General features: G+C 35.0%; 4 protein-coding genes across 5 annotated transcripts in view; 2 read left to right on the top strand and 2 right to left on the bottom strand.

Annotated features, from left to right (window-relative positions):
* The window catches only part of LOC126366084 (uncharacterized), a 58,581-nt gene extending 50,457 nt beyond the window's left edge, over positions 1 to 8,124 (bottom strand). For both annotated transcript variants that reach the window (XM_050009012.1, XM_050009013.1), the window contains exon 1: positions 7,890 to 8,124. In XM_050009012.1, coding sequence (XP_049864969.1) covers positions 7,890 to 7,892 — 3 coding nt within the window. In that variant the 5' untranslated portion in view covers positions 7,893 to 8,124. The remainder of the gene's footprint in view (positions 1 to 7,889) is intronic.
* A 1,843-nt stretch (positions 8,125 to 9,967) lies between these two features.
* Positions 9,968 to 10,954, top strand: LOC126366453 (uncharacterized). Its single transcript, XM_050009561.1, has one exon. The coding sequence runs from the start codon at positions 9,968 to 9,970 to the stop codon at positions 10,952 to 10,954; it is 987 nt and encodes a 328-aa protein (XP_049865518.1).
* Positions 10,955 to 11,593: 639 nt separating this feature from the next.
* On the top strand, positions 11,594 to 15,067 carry LOC126366092 (uncharacterized). Its single transcript, XM_050009024.1, has 4 exons — positions 11,594 to 11,741; positions 11,953 to 12,090; positions 12,637 to 12,790; positions 14,289 to 15,067. Exons 1-4 carry the CDS (start codon positions 11,684 to 11,686, stop codon positions 14,419 to 14,421), a joined length of 483 nt encoding a protein of 160 aa, XP_049864981.1. The 5' UTR covers positions 11,594 to 11,683; the 3' UTR covers positions 14,422 to 15,067.
* Positions 15,068 to 16,823: 1,756 nt separating this feature from the next.
* Positions 16,824 to 19,674, bottom strand: LOC126366454 (uncharacterized). The gene is made up of 4 exons (XM_050009562.1): positions 18,838 to 19,674; positions 18,424 to 18,501; positions 18,062 to 18,215; positions 16,824 to 17,154 (listed from the first exon to the last, which is right to left on the bottom strand). Exons 1-4 carry the CDS (start codon positions 19,672 to 19,674, stop codon positions 16,991 to 16,993), a joined length of 1,233 nt encoding a protein of 410 aa, XP_049865519.1. The 3' UTR covers positions 16,824 to 16,990.
* Between the last annotated feature and the right edge of the window lie 1,187 nt (positions 19,675 to 20,861).

Genomic DNA, 20,861 nt, shown 5'->3' on the forward strand with positions numbered 1-20,861 from the left:
GTACATCTCTGTGTAATTAATTGCTGCAATTTGTACGTTTTTTTCAATAAGGATCTCTAAACGATACCTACACATGTTTTAGTTTAATTAAGCAGTTCAAAGTAGTCCGGTGTGGAATTAAAAAAAATACTATAATTTCCGTCGTTCTGTGAAGCGAACTCATCAATAAAAATAATAGAAATAACAAGGTTGTCGGTTAATTGCGATCGGAGAAGATATTTTATCGTACCAAGGACCATCACGAATAATCACGATGCGTGTTTCAAGTATTCGGCAGCCATTTATTGTTACACTAATTACGACTGATACATTTACGATATTAACAGCTCATGGCCAATTCAGTGAGTCAAAGGTTATAAGATTTATGTCATACAATCAGGATACGGAACACGTATTTTTTTAAGTACTTTTTGGATGTGTTATAATTACTAGTTTTGGAACTTGATTTTGGAGTTTTAATTATGCATCCATAGCAAGATAAACTATTAGATTGCAAGGTAAGGTTGTAAATCCTTTAGATCGTTTAATCCATTCACATAATTGGATGTGTAAGTGTTGTATTCATCGTTGAATTGAAGGTGATTATATGAATTAGGCGCTACTTTAACAGACATTCAGTCATTGCATTCATAGACATCGCATTGAGATCTGTATAAGTCGATTCAATCGATAAAATAATTTCATATCCAATATCGATAATTATTGGCAGAAGCATGACGACTTCCGTTAGTTCCAAATTGCTTAATGGTAGACTATAAAATATTGATTGAATTAGAATGATAACCCTCTATAACTTTTATTTTAAGGTCGTTACTTAATCTTTTCGTTTATCTTCAAAAGGTTTGTTTCCGGTTATTGATTTTTACCATAATTTTAACAAATAACAGATAATTTTACATATTAATCGTCCATCATAGAAAGAAAGAAAGAAAATATTTATTTCCATATTGGACGCCACATTTACATTATTTTTTTTATAGTGGTTTATGATTATGATTTTTTTACCACAACACAAATTACGCACTTGAGTTTATGTATACAAGTAAGTATAATACTATGTGTGTTCTACGGAAAGGCTTTTGATTAATTTATTATGCAAATTACTCAGCATTTGTTTAGTAAAGTGCTTTTATATAATACTAATGAAGTACGTGAACAGAAGCCGACTACTTATCACGAATCTACAACTACGCCTAATTGCATATCGATGTAGTTCGTATTTGTCTACTTTCGGTAGATTTGTCGAAATGTTTGCGCGTCAATTAGTAAACTTTTATTGACGTTGGCTTAGCTAATCATTATGATGACTGGTAGGAACCTGCTTCAGTATTAGCAGGGTGATGGATTAAGTACCTACAGAAATTGACATATATGCGTGACTTTTAGATGTTTGGTCAAGAAGTGTCTTTCTACATCGATATATAAGTAGCAAAATTACACGTACATGTGGCCATGGTATAAGAAAACCAGGTATGCTCAAAAGTGACAGCTAACATTTCAAGGTTAGCCCAGCTGACGTCATCCCAACCTGCGTTACCATTTTGGAAAAAAAAACCCGCCACCAATGTTTCTAATTGACTTTGCAAGGAAATTTTGAACTTTCAGTAAAAGATTTACTTACAGTTTTAATGAATATTATATATGAGACAAGTAATAGTAATTAAATATATTAGTTAGTAATTCACTTAATTGTCAGTAATAAAATTCACGTCCTTTGGAGATACCAACTTAATGGTAACACACAGTGGTAACACTTACGTCATAAAAAGGCTGGCAATGGCGGCTTGTCATAGGATTGAGCATACCTGGTCCTCTTATACCATACATGTAGCATGATTACAGTGACTATCTCACGTCTATTTCTTACTAAGCTGTATACTTTTCGTGCGAAAGAGAAATATCTCTTGTCTCTTTCACACCAGGCGATGTACTAAATCTTTGTCCTGCTGTCATTTTAATCTCTGCTACGTTAAACAGGGCACGTTTACTGTATCTATGACAATGTGAGTAAACTTATATGTAGTTATTTATAGAAATACACACACATACATACATAAACTCACGCCTATTTCCTGGTTAAGCAGAGACTGCTAATTCCATTTGCTTCAATCCTGATATTCTTCTCTTGCTTCTCTTGATTAGTAGAATAATCTTCTTTCACCCTAAGGTTGCCTGGCAGAAATTGCTGTTTAGCAATAAGGCCGCCTATTGTGCTTATGTTTTATTCGTATGTTTATGTCCTTTGTTTTGTTGTTGTGCAATAAAGTATTATTGATTGATTGATTGATTGAATAATTTTCAGAAACTAGATATGATATTTTTCTTCATCTTGGATCGATAAATGTACCTCTGACTACCCCAAATGGGATATAGTCGTGAATCGAGAGCTTAAGTTATGTTCAGACTCTTGATTTATGTAATGTAGGTACCTAGTCGATAAGATAGATAAGATAAGATTCTTTATTTGCCATAAATTCAGTGTGACTTTATGGCATTTAAATTACATAAATCATGTAAAATCTATAAAGTCGGGAAGAAGTACCCAATTATGAATCAGTAAAAGAATGCCTTGGATGCTTTTCGAAAAATGCCACCCATTAGAGTTTAAGCGTAATTACAACATTTTGCATAAGTACCTACCTATGTGCGTGTTTTCTATAGCGTTTATCTTTCTCTATGTAAAAAAAAATATGAGTAGACATGTTATGTGAAATTGGTAAGTAAAGGTAATCTCCCACCTAGCTACCCAGTTAATCTACTACGACTATTGAGTACTAAATCTTGAGATCTAAATCTCAAGTAACAAATAGGTCGCATTAGCATCTGTTCCTACACAAACAGCTTTCCCAGCAATTTCTAAGATGTACAATAATCAAATATGACCAGACTGGCAAGTAAAAGCTGCAAATGAAAGTAAGTAATCAACGCCGGACAATCTGAAATCTGCGACGATTACGATCTCCTTTCTTCTCAAGTGAGCTACCGACTACCGAAGATTGTAGGTTAGCCATCATTCTGTGTGGCTTCAGTTCAATCATAATATTATGCATTATGTAAGTAATGGGACTTACAATAGGCTTTTTATATATTTCCTTTACCTAGAGTTATTGTTAACTCGGATGGGAGTTCTCATTCAGTACTTACTTACAATAAGCTAAGCTATTTATACTAAAAATACTTATAAGTTATGGATATAATTATAAAAGAGAATTCATAAAAAATGTTTCATATTTCTTCAATCCATACTCGATATTTTAGATGCATTAAAATATTTAAAAGCAATCCATTAGTAAGTATATAGGTAAGTAAGTATGTAGTGCGGATATGTAATTAACTATGATAAACAAAATGGCATATAACACCGAAAAAGCTTTTATATAAGTAGTTATGTTTCCATTTGGTCTGTTTGTATGAATTTAGAAAAAAGTTACGTACTCGTTACGTGCATGTTTTTTTCGAAATCGAGAGTTAATTTTCTAGATAGTAGATAGAATTATAGGTGTCTTTTGTTTATAGTTAGGAAGCTACTTACGGTCACGAAATGCTATATTTCTGCTGATTCGCAACAATCTGTCGTGACATGATGACAATTTAGTAGGTACTTATGACCTTCAAAGGTAATTTAGAGAGTCGCCTACGCGAAATGCCTTCGCGTTTTGACGCTATATTGACATCGGTAAACGTTATTTTGTAACGTTGCCAGCTTTACAGACATGAGACAAAAATCAAATTCATTCTATAACATATCTACCTAGTAATAGTCCATAATAATACCGGGCCGCGGAGGCACGTGTTGCTGTATGATAATAAATTATAAAATGAGAAAGTGACGTGTCACAGAGATCGATCAAAACCGAAGGGTATATAATCCAGAGGCGGTCTTAGCTTATTATCAAATTAAACCTAAGACCTTTGATTTTCATTTTAATAGATCTTAGGTACTTATCTATCGAAGTATCAATGATAAAACGTGTGTTTTGTTTTGTTGTTTAATTGAAGTATCGACATATTTTAAATAATTTTTATACTATACTTTGTGCTACTATTGAGAATATATTAAGAAGATCATATTGTGATCCCTAGTTTGGTTAGGACATTACAGACTGATCACCTGATTGTCCGAAAGTAAGATGATCCGTTCTTCGGAAGGCACGTTAAGCTGTTGGTCCCGGTTACTACTTACTGATGTAAGTAAGGAGTGGTTTCGTTGAGCCATGTCGGGGGCCTTTGGCGGTTCAATAGTAACCCTGATACTAGGGTTGATGGGGTTGGTAATCCACCTCACAACCGACACGATAGAAGAAGTATTAAGAAGTAATACAATTTTAATGGATACATCTACATGTACAAGTAAAAGTAAAGTCCCTTCTCAATTATTGTTTAAGACCTATCTATATACGTATAATATAAGATATGTAGATATAAGTAGAAGAGGTAAGGTAGAGTAAGGTAGATAGATAAGTAGATAGGAAAGTGCAGGTCGTGTCGTATGAGCAGGTGAAGTATTTGGCGGTAAGAAGAGAGTAATGACGATTTCTCGACCAACAAGAGCACAGCTGTTAAGTTATGAGAGAGATAAATTCTTTTTTAAGAAACTTCTTATCTAAAACGAAGAATCACGTTGGTTTATATGTAGGTAAGTATATACCTAAGATATGTTTACGACGTCGTTAAATGAGGTAGGTAGGCGAATATGTTGAATACTCCTTTCCATATAAGGGGACCTCCGTGCAGGGGAGTTCTTTACAACACAAAGGAAGTGGGCAGTTGATATAGAGCTGAAATTTTATCTACCATCTGACGAACAGATGGACTGGAAATAAAATTATGAAACTTTCGATATTTCTGCTTTGGTTCAGTGGAATGTTAAAAGCACATTAAGTTCTTGTTGCGGTCAAAAATAATGAACATAAGCATCAATATGAGCGTAGGAAAGGCCGGCAATGCACTTGTGACCTTTCTGGTGGTGGTGACTGTGGACGACGGTAATTGTTTGCCATCAGACGATCCATCTGCTCATTTACCAAAATTAATAAAATGTAACTTAAAACCAACAATACCTATAAATCCTATAAATACACAACAACCAACAAGTATAAATATTAAATTTTACCAATAAGTACTTACTTACAAACATTTTATTTTTTTTTGGCATGGGAAAAGAAAAGTAACAGCCTCTGTGGTCTAGTGGTTCGAGCGTTAGGCTCACGATCCAGAGGTCCGGAGCGAGATACTCAAACCCCTCTTGCTAAAGGGTCTTTTTGCAGGATTTACTGAATAATATTAATTTACTAGAAGTATTGTTTTTGGTGGCGGTTACTCCACCGACAAGAGCGCAGCTCTTAAATAGAGAGAGAGAGATTGTTTTTAACAATACTTTCCCCTCCGGTTGATTGAGGGGAGGCCTGTGCCCAGCAGTGGGACATATATAGGCAGTTTATGTTTATTGTTTTTAAAATTGCAGGTATAAAGTTAAAGGTACTTAGTTAATTTACATCATTGTTCGGCGTGTGATATTTAAGAGTTAACATTTATATTTTCATTTGATTATGACACTAGTGATGTTCTATTTTATTTACTTATTCATGTATTTTATTTTACTGCTATGGATTTTCCATGCATACAGATATATAATATATATATGTGGTAAGTACCTATGTACTTAGTACCTATGAGTGTAGTTATCCTTGGCTAACAGACAGATTGTGAGAAGCTGCAATACGAGTAGTTCATTTTTTTCTGCAGCCTAGTTGATGTCCCACTGCTGGACAAAGGCCTCCCCCTTTCCTATCCAACCATTCCTGTCTTGGGCATCGTTCTGCCAGATGTTCTGGAAGTTCATCTAGCTCGTCCCTTCATCGTCGTCATAGTAGTTCGTTAGTAGAGAAAATATATACTTAAGTATGTAAAAAATACGCTTCAAAGTGTAACTATGTTACCTAAACAATAAATAAAAAATATTATTTATTGAAAAATTGAGGATTCCAATTGTAATTTAATAAATAAAGTATTTTTGAGTTTAATTTTGATACCTGATATTTTATTGATTATATTTTTTTAAATAATAACAATTAATTTTGAAAATAATTAAAGTAAATTTTGTTTATTGTTAATTCTGTACGTATCTGTAGGTGTTAGGTTTCCTTTTTTAATATTACTCAAAAGTATATTAATAATACAATATTCCTTAAGATTTCTGGTACGAGTAGACGTAAGTATAGTAGTTTGAATGATGCTTCTAGTGGCTTTATTCAACGAACAAAAAAAAGAAGTAAAGAACTACTTGTAGTAAGTTGTGTTTTTAAGTCTGGAGCCAATCCATCAAAGTATAAAAAAAAACGAACGCTATAATCCTCCCGGAACCTTTGGATTTGGTTATAATCATTTTTGGCTTAAATACTGAAAATTCCAGTTTGCCAAAGCTTACTACTTAATTTAATTAAATGGTACTTTTTTTGGCTTAAAATTCCAGTTTGCCAAAGCTTATTACTTTAATCAAATGGTAAAAGGTTAACATCACTAGGTACTCAAAAACGGACTACAAAAAACAAACAGCCATTAACTTAAAGGCTGAGAAAATACAAAAATCTTGAGTTCTTTATTTTATTATGTTAGGCAAAGAAGAAAAATGATTTACTTACTATATAAATGTATAGGTAAGTATGGTATTTTTTAAAATTCATAATAGTACAGTACCTACTTTATAAACGTGAAAAAAAATATTTTGTAAGTAATTGATATGTCTTGCAATTCAATTACAGTAAACACAATTGCAATTTTACGACTGCACAAAAAGCTTCATAATGTTTTGCAAGATAGTACAACGTATATTCTTTAATAGGTACTTACGTGTAATAAGATTCACTTTAACAATTTATCGAATTGCTAAATATAAAGTAAGGTATGTGAATGACAATATTCTATTATAATAGTACTATTATTAGATTTTTTCCCTTACTTACTTACAATAAATAACAATAATAAAATAGATCCCAACTAAAATTATATTCAAATTTACAAATACATATATTTATTTAGTAGGTAACATTTACACAGTTACACTTTTAATCGTAATCTTTTACATAACGAACGTCTCATCCGCCTAAAACTACTGAATCTTCTATTTCTATACTTATATAACAAAATAACTCAAAACAACATCGCGCTTGTATCTCCTAAGGGGTAAGAAGAGATGTATAATATTTAGGTATATTACACTCACTCCTTGCCAGCTAGGTTTGTTTAAGCCCTGTAATTAGGAGCGATCCTTTTGCCGTTTACAGGGTACAAATCCAACAACGTTAGAATGAAGCAGCTACATTGTATGAGAATGTCAAATTTTCCTTCAAATCTGTCTGTCTTGCAATCTTTGAGGGCTAATTACTTAGTTTTATGCCCTTATTAAGGGTACTTTTTTTGGATGTTTCTAAAAGCCTATTAAATGGAGCAGTTTTTAGAAATACTTTCAGGGTCCATGACAATCTCATGTGTTTATTATTCTTCGGCGAAGTATTAACAACTGTAACAATTTTGGTCGAATTCTCACTTTGACTTCCGATAACTTTTTTTTTATCTTTGATTTCACTTTGATTTATCTTTGATTGAGCGGTACACAGCCTTAGGCATAGTTGTGAAGTAAAATAAAATAATTATTAAGAAAGGGATAGCGACAAAATGATTATTTCTGAAGTAAGGTAGAAAATCTAGAAAAAGGTACAAAATGGGTCATATCTCCTAAACCGTAAATAATTGCTGAACATACATGGGGGTGTTTCTGGTAGCTAATGAGCCCCTCTATCTAATTTTTCATTTTGAACCTGAACTTCTGGGCCACCCTGTATATGCACATGTTTTAAAGGTGAAACGTTAAAAAGTTCCGGGTTACTTACCATTTTAATTTAAAAAGTAACACGTAAAACAAGACAAATATTATAAATTCGTTGTTTCCAAATAAAAAATATTCACTGTCAATAGCAACACTTTTAAAATTAAAATCAAAGTTCAATTTTAGGTTTCGACAATAAATAAAAACAAAAGTGCGTTAGTTTAGTTTCCCGCGTAAAAGCGCGCGGGAAGCGGCCGGTGTTAGTACGAATGCGCGAGGCGACCGCGCGGATTGTCTTCTGCGTGAGAAGCGCGCGCAAATCCGTTCACCCACCATCCGCGCCGGCTCTTTCTCCTGACAAAGCACGTGATGTCTTATGAACAGGGTAACCATGCTTATATACGTATGTTTGTGTCTAGGTAGTTAAGTATGAATAAATGACTTTAAATATAACAAAAGCTCGCGCGCTTCTTTCTCTACTAAGTAGGTATGTCTGAGGTACCTACTTATATCTATACTACTGAAGCTCACTTTTATGTAAATAATAAGTAAAGTACTTACCTAATACAATAAAAAATCCGTTTCCGGCGCTGAAAAACAACAACCTACATATTACATTATAATTTTGTAATTCATTAATTACCTATTTAAAAACTTATTGCAGACCTTAATATATTAAGAAAGTAAGGATACAGGCTGTAAAATATACCTTCTCTTAAGATTAAATAGGGTTTCCAGCTTTACTAGTTTTAAGTTTTAATGTAAAGCTTGGGAACCCTACAGTAGCTAGAAATTACAGTGGAATTGACCGGTTAAACAAGATTTTCTGTGACCGATGAACTGACTGTCTTAGTAGTGTACAAGGTAAGGCTTTCAAGAAATGAGGATCGGAAGAGCAAATAATGTATTTTTGAATAATGATGTAGGTGCCCGAGCAATGAGAAATAGATAATTATTACAGGTTAAATTTGTACAGTGCCATCTATAGTTTTTGGTAGCCTTTAAAGTCCCCGTGATGAAACTATTATTTTATTATTAGGTAAGTACCTACATCACATCAGTTTGTTAGCAATAGACTTCACGGTTTCATATAAAAGACATCAACGAGACCGTGGTTTTTCCTAGGTTTTCCATGGCAAATCGTTTTTATTTTGTGGCTACCTAATTAAAATTTAATTTGAGTGTTTTAGTAAAAGTTCCATTCTTCATTTAAGTATGATATTTGTAAGTGCAAGAGATAGTTTAGGAACAAAATCGCCAAAATCGCCCCCCAAGTCTTAATCAAATTGTTGGCAACATTTTTTATTGTAATATACATATTTTGCTCAAATAATATTACTGCACTTACGCCGTGGGCTTTGCCGACGAGGTATGTTTTTCTTGTCTTTTAACCTATGTAAATTATTTCCTAGTTTGATTAATTAAAGTCCGATTGAACACCATCTCGAAGGAGTTTTATTTACCGGAGCTAACACCGCCTCCAACATTGGTTGTCCGAGTGTCGTCAACACAGATTTCGATGCATATTAGAGGTGGTAGGGACCTTAGAATATACCTAGAATATGTAATACATACTTTTTTCTTTGCTTGCTGTCTAGATTCCGGCCAAGTAGTTAATGCCATCTGCGGCAAATCTACAATAAGTCACGTCAAAAAAAAAAAAAAGCTGTCTAGATACAACGCGGGAGAGCCACAAGTCATACAAAACCAAACATCAGCGTTATTGTAGAGTAAAATACTGAAAGTTAAGATTTTATGGTATTTTCGTATAAACGATACTCTTTGGAACATTATGCCATATCGCCAAAACATTTCAAGACGTAAATGACAATGACATGAAAAGAACAGCCGCGACATTTTGTATTGAATGTAGCCGAAATAATTTCTGATATATTTACAATTTATTTTTATATCAATGCTGGATTTTATAGATAATGTACGAGACGAATTATTTGAAGAATTTATAAATATTTTAGATTATTTATCATTTGAAAGCAATAATCTTTATGACAAGATAACCGAAAACCTCATATTAACACTTAGGTCAAGATTTAGGAAACCTAGATGTGGTCGAGACAAATTTTTGGTATGAATTAAGTGAGAATTTCATTTAAGGGAGGGATTTCAAATTAGTTGTAAACAATGGCTGATGACATGACGGGAGATGAAACCAAGACTGCCGGGGCGGCTGAAGCAGGAGCCGACGCTCCGCCTGAAGGAATGGTGGAGGGTGAACCGAAAACAGATAACGAAAAACCCAATGAAGAATTGTCAGGAGAAGGAACAGGTGCAAGTGAAATCGAAGATTACGAGGAAGACTTGGAGGATATGGATGAAGAAAGCGAGGAGGGTTCTGAGGAAGCAACGGTAGAAATTGAACAGGAGCTTCCGAAAGATGATTTCCTTGAAGAAGATATGTGGGCAGAGATGGAAGGTGAATTCGAGGATGAAGGAGAGGAAGAGGGAGAAGGGCAGGAAATTTTTGAAGAAGAAATAGTAGAAGAGGGGGTAGAAGAAGAAGGACCTCCAGATCCTGCTGCCCCTTACAACTTGACCGACTCTAGTGAAGCTCTTAAGGCTCCGTTCGCGTTAAGTCCTAATCAATTTGCTGAAGTTCAAGAACTGTGGCAACTTTATCAGGATTATACACCCGCATACACTGAACTTGATAACTATGTCACCTCAGTGGAATTAGTATATATGTTAAAAGCATTAAATCTCATGACGTACACTCCTGAACAGATGCAAGAACTCATAGATTTCTGTGTAAGGCCACCGAATGAAGAAGGGCATGTCTTTTTTGATCATTTTGTTCATATGGTAACCATACGACAAAGAGATATGCCCATTGAAGAAGATATACGTTTAGCTCTAGAAGTAATGGATCCAGAAAAAACAGGACTTCTCGACCGTGAATATGTAAGAGAAGTTCTTGGTAACAAGGGCTACAAAATGAAAACTGTAGATATGTTCATAAAAGAGGTAGACATGTCAAATGATGGTACACTGGGTATTGAGGATATTGTTGGCACAGTGTGCCTCGATTTGAATAGAGATGATATTATAATGTTATATAACAACATTTATCCTCCTGAAGAGAAAACTGATAATATTGATAATCTTATATAATCCAAAATTGGGGTGCAAATACGTATAAATGTAAATCTTGAGTATATTAAAAAAACTACAGAAACATAATAGTTTTTTTTTCAGAATGTACCTAGCCCAATTTATAGGGAAGCTAAAATTAGTTTGATATCAACTAGAATAAATATCAACTATTAGAATAGGATAGGTGACTATTAGTACGCCAGTATTCTTATTGGGGGCAGAGAGAGACCTAGAACCTCAAGTAATTAGAAAATCATCTTACGACAAAGAAGCCATCTGCCGGGCACCTCTAGTTTTATTTTTAAACTTGTTTGTTTACCGCCTTGGGGAAAGGCAAACTCGTCGTCTAATGCATTTCGGACCCACGATACCTCCATTGTACACATTTCGTATTACCACGTATCATTTGAAAACCAACGCGCACAGCGCGTTTTGTTAGTGACAAACAAAAACAACATGTAAGGCAAGAATCAAACATCAAACGCTCAAAGCTAGTTAAAAATAAAATAAAACCATTAATTACTCTGTCTACGATTACACTGGCACTGACAGTCAAAGCAAAGAAAGCTTACCGATAACTAGGCAGCATGGTCATCAGTTCTTAGCCTTATGTAGACAAAGAAAAAAAAAATACACTGACAGTGACAGTCAAGTCAACAAACCGATTTCGCCGCGGCTTGTTGTGCGGTGAAGTTGTGTTTGCGATTGAAACGAAACGACGTTTTAACGTTTTTTGGTTCAGATTTTATGTATAAAATGAAGCTGTATGTAGTTTCGTTTGTTCTACTATCGATATTTAATCAAAGTAAGTGAAACATTAAGTGGATTTAAAATTACAGGCACATACTACAACGGTCAAGTTTATTGGGTGTGGTGTTCTGAATGGGATTCAAACTTCGGTCTCAATGGCTGAAGAATATAAGATCAAAATGTATAGTTGCATTGTGTTGATGGTTTATTTGTGAACGATGAAAGGAATATCATGTTTCATTCAACATTTGGAAATGTTTCTTCAGGTCTTGCAATATGGTGTTATCAGTGCACAGCAGCTACCCCTGGGTGTGTGGAGTTCAACTGGCGAGCTATGGGGTACCTGGGGAACCCATGTCCTGATGCTGAAGATATTTGTGTTAAACTCATTGAGAGGAAAGGAGGTAAACTATATTCTATGTAGTCTGTTGTGTAAGTCCTCAAGCACAAGCATAAAATAAACAAGAATATTTAATTATATAGAAGGGCCACTCCACCCTGTAAAAGTACAAGCTTGATTGGATACTTTAGTATTTAAGCCAATAAGGAGTAAGGGTGAACATGGGGAATATTTGTTTCGCTCACACAGAGTGTGTGGTGGCTTACTGCATCTGTGTTCTCTCTGTGTAAGGATATTTTGTATGGAGTGTCTAGGCTGTCCAGGCTGTCACACGTTTCATTATTCATAGTTGTGTAGAATCTCCTTTTAAGTGGTCATAATTATTTACTTTTATTTTTCCTACTTTCTGCATCACTATAATATTTGTATATCGGTAGTTTAGTGGGTATATGTGAGTGTGTACAGTGTGTGTGAATAAGGTAGTTTCCTGAAAAACTGTAAAATTAAAGCCCTTAGACAGTTAGAGGGTTGGTATATGTGTAGAGGACTTTGTAGTAACTAAATTATTGGCATAATTTTAATATAAAACTTGGTTAAATATTTTTTCCAGCACAAGAAGTCATAACCCGAGACTGTTTGAGCAACTTCCGAGCATTCCGCACTGACATACCGGCAGACACTTATGAAGGCTGCCGTCCTGCTGCAAAGGATGTCAACTTGGCCAACTATGTCAATAATTCTATAAAGGAACTTGATGTTAAAAGGTAATTGCAATTAGAATCCTGTATCTACTTATCTGTGCTGTGTCCTAAAATAAGCTATTTGTATGGCTGATGGGCTGATTCCTTGTCACAGTAAGGTTCTTCATATCTATCTTAGGATTTCATATCAACAGTGGCTGCAAGTTGTCTTTGATTAATTGTGGCTCTGTTCACCCCACTAGGGATAACGGGCGTGAGTGAGTCTCTTAGATGCCGAAATTTCTAGACACAACAGTTGAACAATGAATTTTGAATTTTAAAAGGAGAGGCTGTCTTACAACTTTTATGTATGTGTGTGTATGTCTGTATCTACTTCTCAGTATTACAAATATTATAAAAAACTTTGGAAGAGGAAAGAGAGGGAGGACTATTATTTCATTACAATAGTGTGATAGAATAATTTAAAAATAATGGACCATCTGTGAGGTTAAATGTGGGAAATAGAGCCTACTACTATGCCAGAAAAAAAAATACACTCTGAAGTTGCTAGCTGTACATTATAGATAGTACATAAATACATACATACGTAAACTCACGCCTATTCCCTACCAGGGTAAGCAGAGACTATGGAATTCTATTTGCTTCGATCTTGACTCTCTTCTCTTGCATCCTCCACATTCATTAATCGTTTCATATACGCACGCCGGTACAAAGTAGATCGTAATAAACCTTTTCTAAGGACATCTCCAATTCGGTCTTCTAGGTCTTCCTCTGCCAGCCCTACCATCAACCTTCGTTTTATATAGCGCTTTCATAATCCTATTATCCTTCATTCATCCACTCTATGTGTCCAAACCAACTTAACATTGCCTTCTCAATCTTAGTCAAATTATTATGTATATACATATATATAGTGTGTAATGTTGTCTGAATTGTTTACTTTTTTATCTTTATCTAATCTGTTATGTTACAAATCCAATCATTTATATCTCTGCCTACCCAACAGGGCTATCGAGTTTGAATCTAAGTACATACAATAATTATGTACGCAAGTCCGCCGGCGGACCGTTGTACCCTCGTAATATACATAAAAAAACACGCTAAATAAATCTTATAAAAGCGAACAATCACTCACTCATTTAATCACGAAATCTCATAAACTATCATCATTATCATCAGCCCATTAACGTCCCCACTGCTGGGGCACGGGCCTTCCCTATAGATGGATAGGGAGATCGGGCCTTAAACCATCACGCGGGCCCAGTGCGGATTGATGGTTATAAACGATTGCTAATGCAGCCGGAACCAATGACTTAACGTGCCTTCCGAAGCACGGAGGAGCTCGAGATGAAAACTTTTTTTTTTGTGGTCACCAAAAACTATAATACCTACAAACTTGAAATTTGGCAGGTAGGTAACTTATAGGGTGTACACATCCGTTTTACGAAACTCCACCCCTAAGGGGTTAAAAGGGGGTTGGAAGTATGTATGAAAGTCCTATGTTTTTGGAGTAAGAGACTCCACTGCGGTAGCCGCTAATACCATATGATTTTTTTTTCAGAGACTGGTATGACGAGACAACCTGGTGTTTCTGTTTCCTCGATCACAGATGTAACGGCGCATCAGTCGCTGGCGCTTCAATGGCGTTGCTAATGTTATATGGTATGCTTGTATTCAGTAGACTATTGTTCTGATGCCCTCTGATGATTTAAGGTCGCTGCATACGTGACTGTGCGCCATAGAACGTGGACGGGACGTGGTTAATAGGTGCCACGTCCGTTCCGTCTGGTTAACCGTGAAATATGTTCTTTTGTATACTTCAACTTCAACTTTATGGTTAATGGCAACCGGTCGTCGTATAGTAGACAACCATTACTGCCAGAGTCAAGTATAGAAAAGACACTTGTCCATAGAGAATGTCTGATAAATTTATCCAAAGTCAATTCCAGGGATAAGTAGTTCTTTTGTATACATTTACGAAACTTAAAAAAAAAATATATTTCCAAAACTTCAAGCTGCCGATCCGTCAGAAATCGGGATGAAAACACATCACGTATGCAGCGACTTTTATAGCTAATTGCTACTGATTCTGGCAGACACAAAAGTTTATTTTATCTTAGTTTCACATATCTGAATCTAATACTATCCCTATCTCATCTCTTCATATCGTAAGTAAAGGAGGGAACTAGCAGCTTAAATTAAATTGAATTTGCGCCAGCCAGAATCGGGGTAATAGTATATGTTAGAGAAAGTAAATATAATATCAGATTATACAGTGATGCCGATTCGCACAACCACCGCAATTTCACCATAATTTGACAGGACTAAAACTAGCTCTATCTATATCCTTCATCTGTCTACCGTAAGTGAAGGACGACATTAATTTAGGGTTGTTTAGGTTATACAGGGTGTTAGTAACATCGTAACGAATACTGAGGGGGATGATTCTTGAATTTTCTATTGAATTTTCCGTCGCAAAATTAATGGTTTTTTATTATTATTTTTTTATTATTTACAATTCAGCGATGAAAAAATCCACTTGATATTACCTCAGAATAATGAGCCGAATCATCCCCCTCAGTATTTGTTACAGTATCACTAACATCCACAAGTACTTGTATGGCTACCTGTACTTGATTCTGAGTTAATATCAAGTGGAATTTCCTGTCGGAAAATTCATGGAAATGTTAGTGCTTTTTAAAATTATTTTCATTTCCATACTTTTGCGACGGAAAGTTGTACGTGATAACTACACAGAATAATGGTCTGAATCTGAATCTCTAAGTTTACTTTACGATGTCACTAACACCCTGTATAGAATCATAAATAAATAAATAAATCATGATATACCTAGGCGTATCACATATTTACAATATCTGAGTTATATTAGATCTGTGCAAAGAATGATAAAAAAACTTATGTTGGTCACCTATACAATATAATTTATTGTTGCGGTACATATCTACAATACATAGATATTGCATATTTTAAGCACTTCTTGTATGCTAAGACTATTTTTTTTAATAATATTTACATTCCACAAGGTACATACTTTTTTGAATATATAACAAATGAAATTATTTTATAACATAGGTGATATATGAAATATTACTAAGTGAACTATCCGTCCAATTTGTGGTTTTAATTATTTTTAAGATGTAAAGCAATATATTTCAAGAAACGGCTGTATAGAGTAGGTAGTTGAATAAATTGTATTCATAAGACTGTAAATGGTTAACGTCCTTATTTTTAACGGTTATAAATGTGAATATATTTACGAAACTCTTTTATACGTATATATTGTGGCTGATTTTGCAAACTGACGTATCTAAAAAGCTTTGTGTCTTATTGACAATAGCAAAAGGTACAAATCGAATTCGCCAAAAATTTCAGATACGTTAGTTAGCGACAGCAGCGATACTACGATATTGTGCAAATTACTAATGCAGGTCGGAATTTATAAATCAACCTTAATTCAAATAATAAATATTGAACATGTAATATGCATTTATAGTGTAGACTTTTTTTATTTCATCACATTTTTATGACGTAATAAAACTGTTTGAAATTATAAAATGTTATTATGATTTATTATCACTTATTATATTACAAGTACGTGTGTACTTGGGTATTTTCGTAGGTCAAAAATAAATTATGAAATTCTGATTACTAAATAAAGGCAAGAGAAATAAAGGTGAAAAAAGAGGTTTTCCTTTTTCTATTTTTCTATTTAAAATTTAGTAAGTGCGACATTTTGTAACGTTTTCCTGTGACGTCACAGGTTGCTTTTTCAAACAAATTCCATAGAACTTTCGTGTTTTGACGTTTGGTAAAAAGTAGCCAATTTGGTTAGTTGGACTCTACCCTATTCATAGATAATGAAAAGCTATCTACCTAATAGTAAATCTATAAATTATACATACTCCTTCATACTACTAAGAAAGAGTCGAGATAATTTTATATCTCTATTATATGTTATTCTAATCATGTTACATTATATGTTGCGGATACAACTCAACACGCATGATATTCAAAATATTCAAATACTATTTGTATTGAAATTGAAGCAGATAATTAAATTGATTGTAATCTCCCTAGCAGCGTTATCCCGTTTTCACAGGGTCGGATTACCTAACTTGGTGATTTGACAGATCTTTTTTTATATAAGTAAAAGTAGATAATAGAATTATAGACTTAGTTTAGGTGATTGAAAATCTTAAAGCTACGTTTATATTGTTAGTCCTCTAGATCTGAATATTCACTTTACAAGATAGCAAACTGTAGTAAAGTGACGACTAAAGTGGACACTACATTAAAGAACCTGACTAGAAACACTGCGTTGACGTGCCACATGTCGTACACTGAGAATATCGGCGGTGATTCTTCTATCATCCTGCACATCCGCTTCGCCTTCGCTCTCAAGGGCCCTTAAAACAATTTAATTATCAGTATGTATAAACAATTGTTTTAAGTTTACGCGGTTATTATCATTATTAAAACACATAATAACTGGTCCTTACCGCGTTTAAATCAGGGATATGAGACTCCCGATATTTCGACACTGTTGCAAGTGCCATGACCACGGGATGACTGATGGATGAGATTGGAGTGGAGTAGGTAGATCCATATTTTTTTTTTCCTTATATATACCTTATATAATATCGGGAGTCTCATATCCCTGATTTAAACGCGGTAAGAACCCGTTATTATGTGTTATTAGTATGTATAATATTATGATTTTAAATACCTACTCGCTATATGAGTCCATTCATAATTAAACCCTAAGTTTACATCCAGCCCAAAATCGGGGCAGCTAGAGTTAGGGCGCATCGCGAGTTATGTTCACACACACACGCATTCTTACACGCAGGCGCGCACGCACGCACGCACTTACGCGCGCACGTTCACACACACACAGGCACACACGGAATTTGTCTTGCGCTCGTCTAGTTAGCGATTTTTGTGTAGAAGACAAAACATCTAATTTAGCCATTAATTCGACCATAATACTCTTTCACTTCTAGCAAAATGTACATTCGACCTTCATATGAGATTATGAGCCATGCCACTCGTGAACAAGTGGCATGGCTCATAATCTCATATAAAGGTCAATCGTGTTAGAAAACACACTATTCCGTCGGTTTATACGACTAGTGTCGTCAAGTAGGTAAACGCGGTCAATATTTTTAATCGCGCCCAGTCCAGCATTTGCGATATTTCCTGATTTACCTATTACGAGAGATATGAGAGGTAAGATTTACGATAAAAATTATAAATATTTCGACAAATTATAAATATACCTAATAAAAATTATTTTTAAAGGCAAAGACGCACCTTCGAAGTACAAAGACATGACAATGACAGACAAGCGTTTCGTTTCTTTGATCTCTCTGTTGAAATATTCGATGCGTATAATCAAAACCAGGATGAGCAACAGCGCCGGCCCCAATACTGATGGAGCCAATGTCAAGTCTGCCTGGTTAACAACCTGGAACAGACAATTCGCAATCGGGGTAGGCAGAAGCACAAATCACCAGAAAAGAGGTTGATATTAAAGTTCGTAGAAAGATATGATTCGTTATTTTTTTGTTTATTAGCATGTTTTTGTGTGGAAAAACTCTCGGACGGGATAGGGCAGCTTGATAAGAGCTTCATGATCCTAATAAGTATTAATAAAAAAAGATTATCCAACTTACATTGCGCTTTAGACCATAAACGACGAATTCTACAGATGCTAATGTATAAAACATGAATGCTATGAAATAAATAGCAACCTGAAACGAAAATAATATGTAAGTAACTATCTTACGTGTGGAAGTAACTAGTACGGAGTACTGGTGTTGGTTTCGGAGACGCGTGGTTCGAGAAATCTAAGATAAAATCGTTATTAATTATATAAGTACCTACTTAGGTACCTTCTAGAGGTTTGGAAAAATTCTGACTGAGATCTGCTAAATGGTTTGCATAAAACTTTGAAAAGGTTCATTCTCTCTGAAATCTTGAATTACCTGGGATGGGCTAATCAGAAACTTCAGAATAGAAACATCATCAACACATTATTTTACTAATTGTTTTCGCAAGCATAATAATCTAATGACGTGATGACTTACCGGATACCTATACAGATCTTGGTAATTGTGGAAACATTCCAACACGGCCTTCAGATATACATCTATTTGGCTGGTCCGGTAATCACGTGTATGAGCAGCCACATATCTGAACACCTCTTTAAATCGACCTGACAAATATTTTGGCTTTTTCATCGGAACTTTTCCTTCGACAAAATTGATCAATATCGAATTAATAAAGCGAATTCGCGCGAAGAAATACGATATTAAGTTAGAGCATAAAGTCAATTCCATTACTACCGTCAATAGAGTCCACATGGAGGCTATAAACGCCACCCCCATAAGTAGTCCTCCAAAGAATATGGTAACACTGACAGTGCTGAAGATACTGACTGTAATCGCAACCGTTACATTATTTATTCTTTGGAGCATGTTGTTTATTGTCTTGTTGTGTTGAATCCCCATGAGTCGGTCGATCTGCTGCATTTTTATATATAATTTGATGTTCGCGTCGTTGTGTACAAAACGTGCGTAAATAACAAAATTGCAGTAAGCAAATGCGGTGATGACCATGGTAACTATAGCTATATTTTGCAGTTCAGAGTATGGAAATCTTGTCGTCAGGTAGATGATTGAAGCCATAAAATGCAAAGTCATAGCAGTCGTTACGAGTACTATAGTATACAGTTTTTGCCACTTTGTCGGGGCGCTGATGAAGCGATCTCTTGCATCGACGCGGCAAGTGCCCAGTAGCATCTGAGCTTTGAGCAAATACCAAAACACTTTCACAAAATCGTCTTCCAATATATCCTTTGAGACATATTCAGTCGGTGTTTTGCGATTCTTCGTGTCCTTCCTTTGGTTCTTATTCGACGACATTTGCATCAGAATTAGTTGATTAGAATATTGGTGAAACTTCTGGTTGATCTAGTAGTTATTAACTTAATTGAAAATCTATACCATTTGCAGCCGGAATAAATATGACAATCATATAACGCGACGCGATTATTTAACCAATAGAATTGATTTATTTTAGCGTATTGCCAAAAGCGTTGGATCATAAAATAACGAAACGCGCGCGACATGCGGGCAACGTGCTGCGGGGACTGTAATACATTTTTATCTATTTTGAAAAATCTTTTGTACCGACCGTGGTATGGAGAGTTAGCTACTGTCCACACCAAATTATGAATCGGTTTTGCACTACGTGTTTGTATCCAGTTATTATACATATGTAATACTAGCTTTTGCCCGCGACTCCGTCCGCGTGGCGTGTTATAAAAGAAAGATCTTTGTGTGTGTGGGAGAAAGGTTAAAAAATGCTTAATTTTATTATTTTTAAATGAGGTTACAGTATAAGTAGCTCAGTTAAATAATGAATTGTTATTAATTTCTAGATTATTAGTTTATGATTTGGTTTCATATTTTAGGAAAATACGATCAGTTTCGAAAATTTAAAAATTACAATAGAAATACGCCGTGAAACGTCCGCCTGGAAAATTCAACAGAAAACTACCTACGAAAGATTTGAACCATCCAAGAATAGTGAAAAGTTCGCCCGCAAAATTGAATATTTGACACGACCATCAACGACGTCTGCCCTCACGCGTCTGCCGCGTTCCGGTTGCTCACTCGGGTATCTGCCCCCCCTCCGCGCCTCGCCACCGCTGTCGCCGCCCCACAAACGCCGCCGCGGCCGCGACGTTTCTTGGTTGCCACTACCGCGAGCTATAAATTTCAAGCCTCTCAGAAATTTTTAACTTTGCATTCACTAAGGTATATAATATATGCATGTCAAATTTCAAGCATCTAACTTATGCAGTTTAGAATTTTTCATACAATTTTTTTTACCCGCCAATTCCCATTTTTCAAAATACAGCCATAACTAAAATTTATATTTATTAAGGTATGCATGCATGCTTTTATTCGTAGCATGCATGCTAGATTGAAAACATCTATCTTACGCGGTCTAGATTTTATCATACAAATGTTTTTTTCCCGCTAACTCCCGTTCCCGTGGGAATTTTGCAATATCCAGTTGCAACTAAGCTTTAAGTTACCTGCCT

Source organism: Pectinophora gossypiella, chromosome 4 (genome assembly GCF_024362695.1).
Source record: "Pectinophora gossypiella chromosome 4, ilPecGoss1.1, whole genome shotgun sequence".
Classification (NCBI taxonomy): Eukaryota; Metazoa; Arthropoda; class Insecta; order Lepidoptera; family Gelechiidae; genus Pectinophora; species Pectinophora gossypiella.